The 12,664-nt window shown below is 53.9% G+C and overlaps 7 protein-coding genes across 7 annotated transcripts; 5 read left to right on the forward strand and 2 right to left on the reverse strand.

Moving 5' to 3' along the window:
* Positions 1-893: 893 nt before the first annotated feature.
* JDV02_003483 (uncharacterized protein) lies at positions 894-2,704 on the reverse strand (the record flags this gene model as incomplete). The annotated part of the gene is made up of 4 exons (XM_047984614.1): positions 894-988; positions 1,261-2,254; positions 2,321-2,481; positions 2,542-2,704. The coding sequence occupies 4 exons, from the start codon at positions 2,702-2,704 to the stop codon at positions 894-896; spliced, it is 1,413 nt and encodes a 470-aa protein (XP_047840588.1).
* Positions 2,705-3,788: 1,084 nt separating this feature from the next.
* On the forward strand, positions 3,789-4,432 carry JDV02_003484 (uncharacterized protein; the record flags this gene model as incomplete). The annotated part of the gene is made up of 3 exons (XM_047984615.1): positions 3,789-3,875; positions 3,936-3,994; positions 4,054-4,432. The coding sequence occupies 3 exons, from the start codon at positions 3,789-3,791 to the stop codon at positions 4,430-4,432; spliced, it is 525 nt and encodes a 174-aa protein (XP_047840589.1).
* A 39-nt stretch (positions 4,433-4,471) lies between these two features.
* On the forward strand, positions 4,472-4,651 carry JDV02_003485 (uncharacterized protein; the record flags this gene model as incomplete). Its single annotated transcript, XM_047984616.1, has 1 exon — positions 4,472-4,651. The coding sequence occupies one exon, from the start codon at positions 4,472-4,474 to the stop codon at positions 4,649-4,651; it is 180 nt and encodes a 59-aa protein (XP_047840590.1).
* A 15-nt stretch (positions 4,652-4,666) lies between these two features.
* Positions 4,667-6,219, forward strand: JDV02_003486 (uncharacterized protein; the record flags this gene model as incomplete). The annotated part of the gene is made up of 3 exons (XM_047984617.1): positions 4,667-5,395; positions 5,456-5,668; positions 5,899-6,219. The coding sequence occupies 3 exons, from the start codon at positions 4,667-4,669 to the stop codon at positions 6,217-6,219; spliced, it is 1,263 nt and encodes a 420-aa protein (XP_047840591.1).
* A 216-nt stretch (positions 6,220-6,435) lies between these two features.
* JDV02_003487 (uncharacterized protein) lies at positions 6,436-7,469 on the forward strand (the record flags this gene model as incomplete). Its single annotated transcript, XM_047984618.1, has 5 exons — positions 6,436-6,595; positions 6,653-6,675; positions 6,732-6,950; positions 7,011-7,287; positions 7,342-7,469. 5 exons carry the CDS (start codon positions 6,436-6,438, stop codon positions 7,467-7,469), a joined length of 807 nt encoding a protein of 268 aa, XP_047840592.1.
* A 2,241-nt stretch (positions 7,470-9,710) lies between these two features.
* Positions 9,711-10,514, reverse strand: JDV02_003488 (Glycerophosphodiester phosphodiesterase; the record flags this gene model as incomplete). The annotated part of the gene is made up of 1 exon (XM_047984619.1): positions 9,711-10,514. One exon carries the CDS (start codon positions 10,512-10,514, stop codon positions 9,711-9,713), a length of 804 nt encoding a protein of 267 aa, XP_047840593.1.
* A 999-nt stretch (positions 10,515-11,513) lies between these two features.
* Positions 11,514-12,292, forward strand: JDV02_003489 (uncharacterized protein; the record flags this gene model as incomplete). The annotated part of the gene is made up of 3 exons (XM_047984620.1): positions 11,514-11,976; positions 12,044-12,147; positions 12,203-12,292. The coding sequence occupies 3 exons, from the start codon at positions 11,514-11,516 to the stop codon at positions 12,290-12,292; spliced, it is 657 nt and encodes a 218-aa protein (XP_047840594.1).
* Positions 12,293-12,664: the final 372 nt, after the last annotated feature.

Below are 12,664 nucleotides of genomic sequence, written 5' to 3' on the forward strand. Positions count from 1 at the left end.
GTACTCAGCGTGGTATAGAACATGGGGAATCGTAAAGCTCCAAGGCCGTTCTTGGAGCCATCCCAGTGTGACGTGTTCTCTCGTAACGTCCGGCACATCGAGAATCCTTACTTTGCAGAATGCTGCACCGACGCTGAAAACGGCGGAGACGCCGCCAGCTTCGTACTCTAATTTGATTTCGCTTGTGTTAGAGAGAGGTCGACTCTCTGGCAATGGAACGGGCGCGTCGCAGATCACGTAGCCTCCGCCATTTCCGTCTGGCCAGGCACACTCCGACAAAGTTGTGCGTGAAAGAAGGATTTTATTCCCGATAAGCCAGGAATCGTCGTCTATTTCGCGGATCGAGTCTCGGACTGGATGCTCAGCCATTATTAACGGCTGATGTCGGGCTCGTCTGCTATGAAGAAAATGATTGCTGAAAAACGTTTGTTGGGTAAGATCTCGAATGACGGAGCACGGAGTGAATTCTTAGAGTAGCACAATTTAGAGTTATGCGTTTCTCTATTTACACAGCCAAGCCCGCTATAGCTCCCCCGCCTTATAGTGGGCTATAGCGTCATTTCATATGCCGCCGCCTGTAGCTGGCTGGCTTGCTCCAGCTCGCAATGGCCTTAATTGCACGTAGCCAGCTGGCCTTGCTACGGCCCGGTAGCCCGGGAGCCCCTGGGCTGGCATGAGATACTGTTGCACTATAGACCCGACTGCGCAGGTCTTGGATGTGTCAAATTAAACAAATACATGACTGTACATAGTACTACTCTAATCTAGATTCTCTTCTATATAGGGCACATTCATTCGGCTTAAGCCTAGCCTTCAGACCTTCATACCCAGCCTGAAGCCACAAAACTCTGAGTGCATTGCGACTTGGGAACCCAAGCCACCTAAATGCCTGCCTACTCGCTGGAAGCCTTGGCAAAAGCAAACGTCTGGTGGTCTGGGTCGGTAACCTCCTGCACCTGTACAACTGGCTCAACTGTCGCGATGCGCCCTTGGTGCTTCAGGCAGGGTGGCAACGATCCACCATGGTTGTTGAGAGGGCAGTATGAGTTGTCGTTGCGCAGCCGCCAGAGCAGCGACTCATGAAGGACGGCGTCATGGGGAATATCTCTCGCAGAGCCTCCGTTGAGCGGGAAACGAACGTTCACCCACTCGTTCTTGTCGAGTTCCTAGCGAGTGATCAGGGGCAAGAACTCTGCTCGAATCGTCAGTTCTCATACGCAGGAAGAATACGTGGGACAGATTTGCAATGGATAGCCTTACCCATGAACTTCCAGAGCAAGACCTTGAAGAACCCAGTACCGTAGCCGAAGCTGAGCGAGTCATGTATCAGACCATTGATGGCCTTCGTCTTCTTCTTTCTGAAGCGCTTCTTGAAGCCGTTGACGTTATTGGACCACTTGACCGCGGCTGATGGGTCCTTCTCACCCACGAGCTCCAGTTCGCTGATCATCCAGGCCAGTGGCACGTCGCTCATCTGGAACGGATCATGGCCGACATCCCCGCTGGGCTCCTTGGCGCGGCGCGTGGTCCAGAAGTTCTTGATTCGCTGCCACAGTGTCATCTCCTGGTTGGAGTCTAGAGGGTGGTCGGCGACGGCGGGCCAGCCGCCGCCTACGTCGCCGTGGCAGCCTGGGAACCAGACCTCCTTGATGTCTTCGTCCTGGTCGGACGTGGCGCGGATGTCCTGGGCAAGGAGCGCGGGCTTGAATTTGACCCGACGCTCATCGACGGCCACGGCGTGGCGAACGTAGTACGCCGTCCCCTTGACCGGTACGGGGATGGGCGACTTCCGCTCCAGGACGGCAACCGAGTTGACATAGTCCCAGATGCCGAGGAAATATACCTTGATGTTGGTCTCTTGCATCCCGTCGCGGTGCCTTGTCTGCTCCTTGCGGCAGAAGGTGTTACTGAACGCGGAAATCTCGTCGCGAGCCACCTTTCGCTCGTGGCGGGCCTGTCCGGCATCCTGTACAGTGTCTCCATTGAGGAGTGAAATGGAATCTGCATCCCCATTGAGAACTGGAACCGATGAATCCCCGTTCCCCTGATTTTTCTTGTGTTTTTTGAGACGTTTCTCTTGAGCCTGGGCGAACTCCTCCACTTCGCCGGCGAGATAGCGTTGGTACAGGCGATACGCAAAGGGAACCATCTCTTCGTTGCCCTTGCAGAGCAGGCCGACGGTGTAGATCATCCGGGCGAGAAATTTTGCTGTGAAGGCTCCGCGGCTAAACCCGAACATGTAGATCTTGTCTCCCTGTGCAGCTGGGCGGTTAGCATGAGAATCCCCGTTGTGACTGCTCACAGGAGAGAGAGCACATACCGAGTTGTAGTAGCGCATCAGAAATCGGTAGCCAGCTATGACGTGAGCGTCAAAGGTGGTACCGATCCCTTGATCGATAGTCTGGGAGATGGAGCTTTGGATCTCCCCTAGAAACGTCTTGTTGATAGATCGCTCATTGATATCATACGTGCCGATACCCGCTGTGTCCTAAGGCGTCAGCGGCGAAGATATATTAGAGCTTAGATCGGGTAGACACTGACTTTGATAATAATGGAACTGGTCCGGATTGTTGCGATCTAGCTTATTAAGAAGCTTGATAACATTGGTGTTAGCATTGGATCCACTGAAAGTGTTGCCAGTGCCATCGAAACAGAGAATGAGCTTCTTCGGCTCGGTGGCTGGGTGTGAGGCGACGGCAGACATGTTGAGTTGGGATGTCCGCTACGGAGGTGAGTGGTGAAGCTAGGGAGTCGGGTAAAGAGGAGCTCAGAGTCTACCTGGTGGTCGCTGGATCACCAAGTAGGACCCATCGAGGACTCCCGGCACTCAATCCAAAGCTCTTTCCTTTATCTTCGCCAGCAAGTTCTATATGCCATGTCGGATGCCAGCATAAAAAGTGGCAGTAACCACCAGGCATGCCTCCATGAGTCGTGTCTGAAGCCTCCCTGAGTCAGTGTGACAGCAACGGCGGTGCCGTGTATGGCAGCCACTTGTACAGCATTCCCTACCGACGCTGTATGCAAGCCACCGACCTCGTTCAGCTGAAGAATAATGAGCACATTTGCTGCAGGTGCACCACCACAGTACGGTGTCGCCGGACACTACCCTTCCTCTGGCAGAACGAGTCGTGGCATGTATCTGTTTCCGAAATCAACGTACAGTATGTGCCGTGTTCCCCTGGTCCGCTCGGATGCTCGCCGAGCAGCAAGCCAATGAAAGACAATGCCGTTACACAATGCCAATGCGGAGTCAGGCCGAGCACTGTTGGCCGTTCGATACCTTCCACCTTCGGATCGAGAGCTGAATTGGTACAAGAACCCCGAACCCTCGACTCTGGGTGACATTTTGCGATACCGTTGTCAATACGTTCAGCTGTGGAATTTCCCAGTGGCTGGCCGGAAACATGCAGTGCGAAGGGCTGTTGCACCAGACGCAACTCAGTCCTTATGCACTCACGGCGTCATTGGGTCGCCGCTTCGCGGCAAGCACAACGTCGGTGTAAGACCTGGGGGTTAGACGGCAAGCGGGCCAAGTTACTAGATGGAAGTTACGAGACGGGAAGGTATCCGGACCGTCCCGCGAGAGTAACCCGGCCGTTAGGGTGCCGCCGCCGAACCAAGCCGCCACTCTTCGCCACGGCGCCGTCTCCAGCTCTCTGCGTATAAATAAACTCGACAGAGAGATCTGGACAGAGACTTCGGACATCCGCTCAATTCCACAGTCACCGAGTTGCCAAGGCTTGTTGCGTTTCCGTCCCGATTCAAGTTAAGCAAGCCTGCCGATCATCATGTCCTTTACCGAGAAGTTCCAGGCTGGCGAAGCATATGGTGATCCGCAGAGGGAATCATCCAACTTCTTCGCCGACCCCACTAAGGTTGCTCAGGATCTTCTGAAGGATTATGACGGCCTCCGCAGCCAGGTCTCTCTTCCTTAGCTGGTTGAGCTCATCAAGGGGTTGCTGCAGAAAGGAGAGCCCCTCGATGACAAGAAGGGGTACGCAGCCACGACCGTCTACCTCCGGGAAGCCTTAAGTAGCGCTGATAATTTTGAAGTACAACCGAGCTTTTAATTGGCATCCTCACCTCCCTTCCCTCTACGTCTAGCACTCGAACCAAGCTCACCAACAAACTCATTGACACCCTTTGGGACAATCTTCAACACCCGCCCCTTAGTTATGTTGGTGGCGATGTCAAATATGAGGTCATTAACTCGGAAGGGCCTATCTACAAGGAAAAGCCGAAGCCATACGACTCGATCGAGTTCAAGGCTCCAGATAGCGATATTATATTGCGAGAGAGAGTCCCTGAATCTCCAGATGGCCTGTACCAATATAGGATGCCTGACGGAAGCTTTAACAATATCCTCCAGCCCAACCTGGGCAAGGCTGGCACTCCTTACGCTAAGACAATTAGAACCGTCAAACGCCTCTAAGGGGTCAAGCCTGACCTAGGTTTGCTGTTCGACCTCTTGATGGCCCGCGAGGAGAGCACTTTTGAGGAGAACAAGGCCGGCATCTCGTCCATGCTCTTCTACCACGCTTCCATTATTATATACGATATCTTCCGCACTAACCGCGAAAATATGAACAAGTCCGACACGTTATCGTATCTTGACTTGGCCCCGCTGTACGGCTCGTCTCTCCGCGATTAGCTGGAGATCCGCATAATGAAGGAAGGTCGGCTGAAGCCCGACACCTTCCACGAGAAGCGGCTCCTCGGCCAGCCGGCGGGCGTCAACGTCATGCTGGTTCTCTATAGCCGCTTCCATAACTATGTGTGCGATATACTACTCAAGATCAACGAGAACGGCCGCTTTACTCTTGCCTGCACTCCTGAATCTAGCGCTGAAGACAAGGCCAAGGCTGTGGCAAAGCAGGATCACGACATCTTCAACACCGCCCGCCTTATCGTTGGTGGTCTCTACGTCAACATCTGCCTACATGACTACTTGCGCGCCATTACCAATACCCACCATTCCAAGAGTGACTGGACCTTGGACCCTCGGGTGGACATTGGCAAGCAGTATGACGGCGAGGGCGTCCCTCGTGGCGTGGGCAACCAGGTCAGCGTCGAGTTTAATCTCCTGTACCGCTTTTACGCGTGCATATTAAAGAAGGACGAGGGGTGGATTAACAACTTCTTCCTCAAGCTCTTCCCTGGACGGAAGCCAGAGGAGTTCGAGAACGTCAGCTGGACCGAGCTGGGTCAGGCTCTGGCGAGATTTGAGGAGAGCATTCCGAAGGATCCTAGCGTCCGCACGTTCGACGGCCTGGAGCGCCAGAACGACGGCACCTTCAAGGACGAGGATCTCGTGCGCATCCTTAAGGAGGCCATGGAAGACCCGGCGGGCAGGTTTGGCGCTCGGATGGTGCCCAAGGCGCTGAAGATCGTCGAGGTCCTCGGCATTCACTAAGCCCGCAAATGGTAAGTCGGGTCGCTGAACGAGTTCCGCGAGTTCTTCGGACTCAAGCGCTACGAGACGTTTACCGACATTAATTCCGACAAGAATATCGCCGATATTCTCGAAAAGCTCTACTCGGACCTAGATATGGTCGAGCTGTACCCCGGCCTCATTATCGAAGACATCAAGCCCGTTCGCAACGCCGGCAGTGGCATCTGCCCAATATACTCGGTCGGCCGGGCAGTGCTCTCGGATGCCGTCACGCTTGTGCGCTCAGACAGATTCCTCACCCTTGACTACACCGTCTCCAACCTTACGGCATGGGGCTACACGAGGTGTAGCAAGACTATAAGACGCTAGGCGGTTCCATGTTGTACAAGCTCATCCAGAGGGGCGTCCCGGGGTGGTTCCCGTTCAACTCGGTCGCCGTCATGCAGCCTATGTACACTAAGAAGGCTAACGAGGAGATCGCTCGTGAGCTTGGAACCATTGACTAGTACACTCTGGACGATCCTAAGGCTCCGCCCCGACCCGTCGTTGTCTTCACCGCGCAGTCTATTAAGCATGTCCTCGACAACCCAAAGCAGTTCGTTGTGCCGTGGCTGCAGCCTATCAGCGCCCTGTTTCCCGGAAAGAAGGATCTGGGATGGTTCATGCTGGCGGGCGACCAGCCTCGCAACCTGGCACACCGGTCTAGCGTTGTTAGTGCCATGATGAAGATACCCAACATGCGCGACGCCGTATACGAGTTCGTCGCGCGTGTCGGCTCGAAGCTCATCGAGAAGGAGACCTTCACACTCGCAAAGGGCCTTAACTAGATCGACCTCATCCGCGACGTGGCCATCCCGCTGAACGCATAGCTGCTCGCTGACATGTTCTACTTCGACTTGGCCACGGACGAGAACCCCAACGGCAAGCTAGGAGCCGCCGAGCTCTACCGACATCTCCTCAATATCCGCATCTGGGGCGTCAATAATAACGACCCCGGCCAGTCCTGGAACCGCCGCCGACGTGCCTAGGAAGGCGCCGCTGCCATGATCGAGACGACCCGTAGGCTCGTCGACGAGGTTGCCGCGAGTCACGGCTTGGGCTTCGGCATCGCGAACGCCATCTCTAATGTCGTTACCCGCAAGGTTCACATTAAGAAGGGTTCCCTCCGGTCCTGTGGCCTGAAGCTTGTGGAGGAGCTGTTGGGTTAGGGCAACTCGCCCGAGAACGTCACCGATAGCCTATGGCTCATGGCCTTTGGAGGCATCGGAGTGCCCGTCACGGCGGTAAGTTTCTGATTCCCTAGCCCTGCTACCTGAAGTGCTAATACATTCGATTGCAGTTCTACGAGATCCTTGAGTACTTGCTCCGTCCAGAAAATGCGACCATCTGGTCCGATATCCAGAATCTCGCCGAGAAGGGCAACGACGCTACCCTCCACGCGTACGTTATCGAGGCCCAGCGTCTTACGAGCATGCAGCGCAACGTGCGCATCGCCACGCAGCCCGCAGAGCTCGAGGGCAAGAAAGTTCTGCCGGGTAATGCGGTTGTCATGATGCTTGTAAGATTCTATTCCTTGACTTTGGAAATGTCCTAAAACCCTGGGCTGACGCGCATTAAGGGCGAGGCCGGCCGCAACCCTGAAGAGGTGCAAAACGCGAACAATTTTGACCCCAGCCGCAAGACGAATGACGTGAGCTCCTTCAGCTATGGCCAACATGAATGCATTGCCAAGGATGTGGCGCTCGCATTCATCACTGGCCTAGTGAAGCTCGTCGCCAATCTCAAGCAGCTCCGTCCCGCCCCCGGCCAGATGGGCCTGGTCAAGACCATTCGTGTGGGCTCGGAGAAGGCCTACCTGAACGACAGCTGGTCCTATCTTGGCTTCGATGCTAGCAGTGAGTGTCTCCTGGCGTTTCTTCTGTCTTCGTCCATGGTACTGACCGCAACAGCCTGGAAGCTCCATTTCGACGGCCACGGCAAGGGTAACTTCGAGGGGGAGAGAGAGCCCATGAACCCCATGGGTCTGAACCAGTACTATTATCTGTTACAGAAGCGCAAGGAAGACCTGTTGAACTAAGGAACAGAAACCTGGAGACTAATTAAATTGTTGATCAGTGGAAATTGAATCACTGGATACACCTGGCGAGCGTCCCGGACGCTCATCATATGTCAACCGCATCAACACTCAAGCTAAGCATCTGATGTCACAAGATTGGTGGTCCTACACCAAAGTTTTGGTAGCAAATCCATCTCGTAGTGCACCTCCTCCCCATCCTTCTTTGTTCTTCCGTTATACATTTTGCGTAGGATGAGAAAAAGTCGCTCCGAACGATGGTGTCCTTGATATTCTTCATCCTGTCAATTGCCCATTGCGTATGTGCACTATCCGTAGACTCAATGGCATACAGAAATAGAGGCCGAAGAAAGGCATGGCTGATTCTTCCCTTGGAAGATGTACTTTGCTCAACTTCGACAAGATCTCTTATTTGGCATATCGCGTCCTGCGCCTCTGCCGTTGCAAACTGTTGTTGGCTTAGGTTACGACTAATCTCGATCCGTTCCGCGTGGTAGGCGGCCGTTGAAGCCGTAACTAAGCTGATGAGTGATTCTAAGTCCGAGGGCGGTAGCTGAGAGTAAATCGTAGTCGGGTCGCACCTCATGACTTCCGGCCGGGACTCCCATAGTTCATGCAATTCAGTTTCAATGCCGTCCACACGGCGAATGACGTCTTCTTGGTCTGCACTCGTACTTCGTGACCGGTGGTAATGACTTAGATTGGCAACCTTGAGTGAGAGCTTTTGCAATGCGAGGTAAAACCTGAAAACGACGGCGCTAATTGCTTCGTGTGCGGTAATTGTGTGGTGATCATCAAATTCTATAGGCACTAGGCTTGAGCTCGGATCATCGACCCCGGACAGTAGCTCAAGTACGGTGGGCGACATGATGCCTCGGTTTCCTCCTCTTCTTCCCGCAGCATGTATGATCTTTAACCAGGCGATTACCCGAGATATGAGCGGGGTCTGGACACCAGAAGTCGACCAGGCTCCCAATTTCTCGAAAAAGGGCCCATCTGAACAATGCAAAATATTCTCCTCTCCCTCAAAAAGAAGGGTAGAAAACAAAGTAAGGATGAAAACATTGACGATAATGCACTCGAAGGTCGTCTCGCCATGTACATCTGCAACTTGTGCGTCGAATATCGTTTTTGCCAGCTCATAACGAGATATCGCTGTAATGTTGGATAAGGCATTATGCTGGGCTCGAAAGAGAGATTCTACTGCAGAGATGGCTGCAGCTACCGACTCGTGTGTTCTTGCAGCGTCCACCGCATAGCTCTTCATTCGCTCCCAGTTGGCCGTGTCAAAAGGCGTCACTAGGGGAAAGTTTACTTCCTGCAGGAAATACGTGAACGAGTGAGACAATAGGTTGTTGTTCGCAGCCAGCCAGTCGATCGTGGTACACAAGTGAATGTCATGGGATATCATCTGCGAGATAGTCTCTGAATCTGTCACTGATCTCTTCAAAGTCTGATCGAGTTCCCGTATGGTCTGCAGTGTGAGTTCCGAGCCGCAAGGGGAGCGCGGGCGCGCCTGCAATGCTTCTCGCACCGGAAATATCTTGCTGTTGTCTTGCGCAGGGACGGGGCCTGCAGAGGATGCGTCATATGGATCATTTTGGTCGAGACTTTGCACAGGTGATGGCACAACGGGATGGCGGTTAGGACTTTGTCGGTTAGGACTTTGCTGGCCCCAGGCCTTCTCGCTATCTTCGGCGGAAAGCGAACCTCCACGACGCCGGGTCGGATTCTGGTAGAGACATGTTCGGTTCAATCGGACGCAACGCTTGCAACTCGGCCGATGCTCATCGCATTTGACCTTGCAAGATCGACAGATTAGACACCCACTGCGCACTCGGCCTCGGTAATGCGGGTTCAAGTTGATGTAGGGGGCATCCCCTCTCGATTGCCAGTCCATATCTTGCTGTACTGGCCGGAGGTTTCTGGGGCTGGGGGTGCTATTGCTCCGTTGGCATTCAGCGCGCGGGGCACAGGCAGTCAGCCGCCCAAGAGGCCGCTCTCCAACCGCTGAGATTCGAGGAAGAACTCGGGACCATTCATTCACTTGTTCAGCAGGTAGGGCAGAATTATAGCCAAAGCGAGGACTCGAGGATGAAAAAGCACTGATCGTAGCGGGGTGCCCTTGAGATTCGCAGTGAGAATAGCGCACTTTCATTCCAAGGGTTCATGTTCGTGGTTTATGTATGTATTGTCCATGTCTACGAGAGGAGAAGGAACGGTAGTCCAGGGTCCCAGCCTAATTCAATTCCCTGCCTGAGCTTTGATCCTGGTCGTCTGTGCAACGTCATCGCTGACGATTTGGTCCAACAAGCCCTCCCGAACCCAGCTAATGACCTGAGCTTCGACATCCACCCCGTACGACTTGAGCTTTGCGAGCGACTCTTGCCTTGGAATGAAGAGGAAAACTGCAAACCCTTTCTCTCGCAGTTGGTGAACTTCGCCGCTGGGGAAATGCTGCATTTCGATATTGACAGCGTCAACGTTGGCTTGTCGTGCCAAGGAGGCGGGGTCGATGAATCGCGAGTATGACAGTGCGACCGTGGGAATGGCGGGAATGGCCTCTTTGAGATCCCTCAATTGAGCAAAGTCAAACGAGGAGAACTGTAAAAGCTCGGTGCAGTGTAGTTCGTCAATGAGCTCCTTCAGTTTCTGGAATATTGTGTCATTTTGATCATAGACCTTGAGCTCAACCTGATAAAGGATACCGAGTTCGCGAGCCAGGAGGATAGCATCCTTCAGCCTTGGGACGCGTTCTCCAACATATTCGTGGCTGAACCAGGCGCCGGCATCGAGCTTGGAAATTTCCGAATGATTCATATGCCGAACGAGCCCGTGGCCATTCGTGGTTCGATCCACGGTCGGATCGTGCATCAAGACCAGCTCGCCATCTTTGGTGAGTGCCAGATCCGTCTCGCAAGTGACGCCTCTGCCACCAATCTCAAAGGCCCTGCGGAAGGCGGCCAAGGTATTCTCAGGTGCCCCGATGCTGTGACCACGATGCGCTGCAATCCGGACATTACCGGGCGCCACTCGGAGGCGGTTCATGACCCCCGCACTATCTAGGGAAGCGAGATCGGGTACGCTGCGAGGCGAATTTCACTTTTCTTTCTGTCTCTTCGGCACAAGGGGCACAGACGCCGTTTGCAGCTTGAAGCGTGCTCAGAGGGGAGCATGATATGGCAGCTTCCAATTTGTTTGAAGCACTAATGAACGCACTCTTATACCGCCACCGCCTATCTCTTGCCGGCTTGACCGTATCTGTAGCCGACGCCTTGGTCTCGCGGACATGTCAATTTCGGGTTTCAAGGCCCCAGCTCGGGGCGCACCAACACGGATTCGGGGGGAAAGGGGGAGGGGGGGTTTGCCTGTCCAGGGTTGGTGCCACCGACCGTTGTCCTCAGCCGACGAACTGACGAACTGATAGAGAATAGCGCCTACCGATGCTCAGTGACCGCCGGCTCAGGCTCTTATCGTTTCCCGATCCTTATCGCTTGCCGACGTACAGTGCCGTATCATCCCAGAGAACTTGTCCACGTCTCACAGAGCGGGAGTCTGTCGTTCTAGTAGTCGATATGCCCAACGATGTCCTGACTACGCTCAGCGGGTCCATGAACGAATGGTGTGGGACAATACGGGGTCGGTCTAGGTACAGAACGCATCACTAAGGCCCATGGTCTGACTCCCAACACCGCGAGGGGAGACGCGACTGGGACCCTCATCCAATTCGCTTGAGCAGTGTAAGTTATCGCGGGGTGTAACGTGGGTACATTGACAGCCAACGTAGGTTGCTTTTGCCACGGCACCCTGTTCACCAGTGACCAACAGCTACGGCCACGAAGCCGTAAGCACCACCCCTTGGTAGGTGTGCGTGCGGCCCGGATCACCGAGAGAGCTCCGGGGCCACCATCAAAGAAGCATGGCGACGGCAAGTATAAATGTACCGCATGACACATCAATTGTTCTGTTATAAACACTGAAAGTTCTAGCCTTACTAATTTTATTGTCCCCAAAGCATTCATACTGCCCCAGTCGTCACGTTGTGCCATGGACAACCCGAAGGATTCCGAGGAGCCTCATCTCTCCCACCAAGACTTGATAGCAGACATTGAGGAGATGACAAGCAAGGACCATGAATTAACCATGATTCAGGCGCTGAAGGTGTACCCCAAAGCCATTGCCTGGAGTGCAGTCTTGTCAGCAGCCTTAATTATGGACGGCTACGACTTCAAGCTCTTCGGACTTCTTCTGGCACAACCTGCCTTCAACAAGAAATACGGAACCCTTCAGCCAAACGGGACATATCAGATTTCCGCCGCATGGCAATCCGGCATTACGAATGGGTCGAATATTGGACAGATGGTTGGCCTGTACCTAGCTGGCTACTTGAGCGACAGATTGGGATTCCGCAGGAGCATCATGATAACATTACTCATGATACCATGCATCATTTTCATCGAATTCTTCGCGCCGAGTCTAGTGGTTCTAGAAATTGGGCAAATTCTCTTGGGTAAGCTTGTATGCACACGCAAATTCGCGGTCACGATGGCTAACACACGCGGTGAACCTGGAGGCAGGCGTCCCCTTGGGTATCATGGAAACCATCACTTGCGTCTACGCTGTCGAGGTGGCTCCGACTTGTTTACGACCACTCTTGACTAGCTACGTGAGCCAAAACTGGGTAGGTCTTCGCGCGCGATATCAACCTTTGTCGTCATGACTGACAGGTCTCCTAGGTCATTGGACAGGCCGTAGCTGCGTGCGTTCTCCGGGGTGTTCTCGACGTAGATGCCCCTTGGTCATACAGGATCCCTTTTGCTGTATAGTAAGCGTCTTCCAGGATCGAGCAGCTGACGCGGACTAACGCCACGCAAGGTGGTTTTGGCCTATACCTCTAGGTATTGCTGTCTTCTTTGCCCCAGAGTCACCCTGGTTCCTCGTGCGCCAAAATCGCCTTGACGAAGCAAAGGTTTCGCTTCGTCGATTGTCATCCCGGCGGGATGCTCGAGATATTGACAAGACCATAACCCTTATGGTAGCGATTACAAGCCATGAGCGCGAAGTGAGCTCTAGTACCACATTTGCAGCTTGTTTCCGAGGAACGGATTTGCGCCGAACCATTATCGTGATGGGGTGCTGCTGCATGCAGATCATTGCCGGCACTACTCTGCGAGCGTACTCGACATACTTCTTTCTCC

The sequence above is a fragment of the Purpureocillium takamizusanense genome, chromosome 2 (genome assembly GCF_022605165.1).
Source record: "Purpureocillium takamizusanense chromosome 2, complete sequence".
In the NCBI taxonomy this organism is placed as follows: Eukaryota; Fungi; Ascomycota; class Sordariomycetes; order Hypocreales; family Ophiocordycipitaceae; genus Purpureocillium; species Purpureocillium takamizusanense.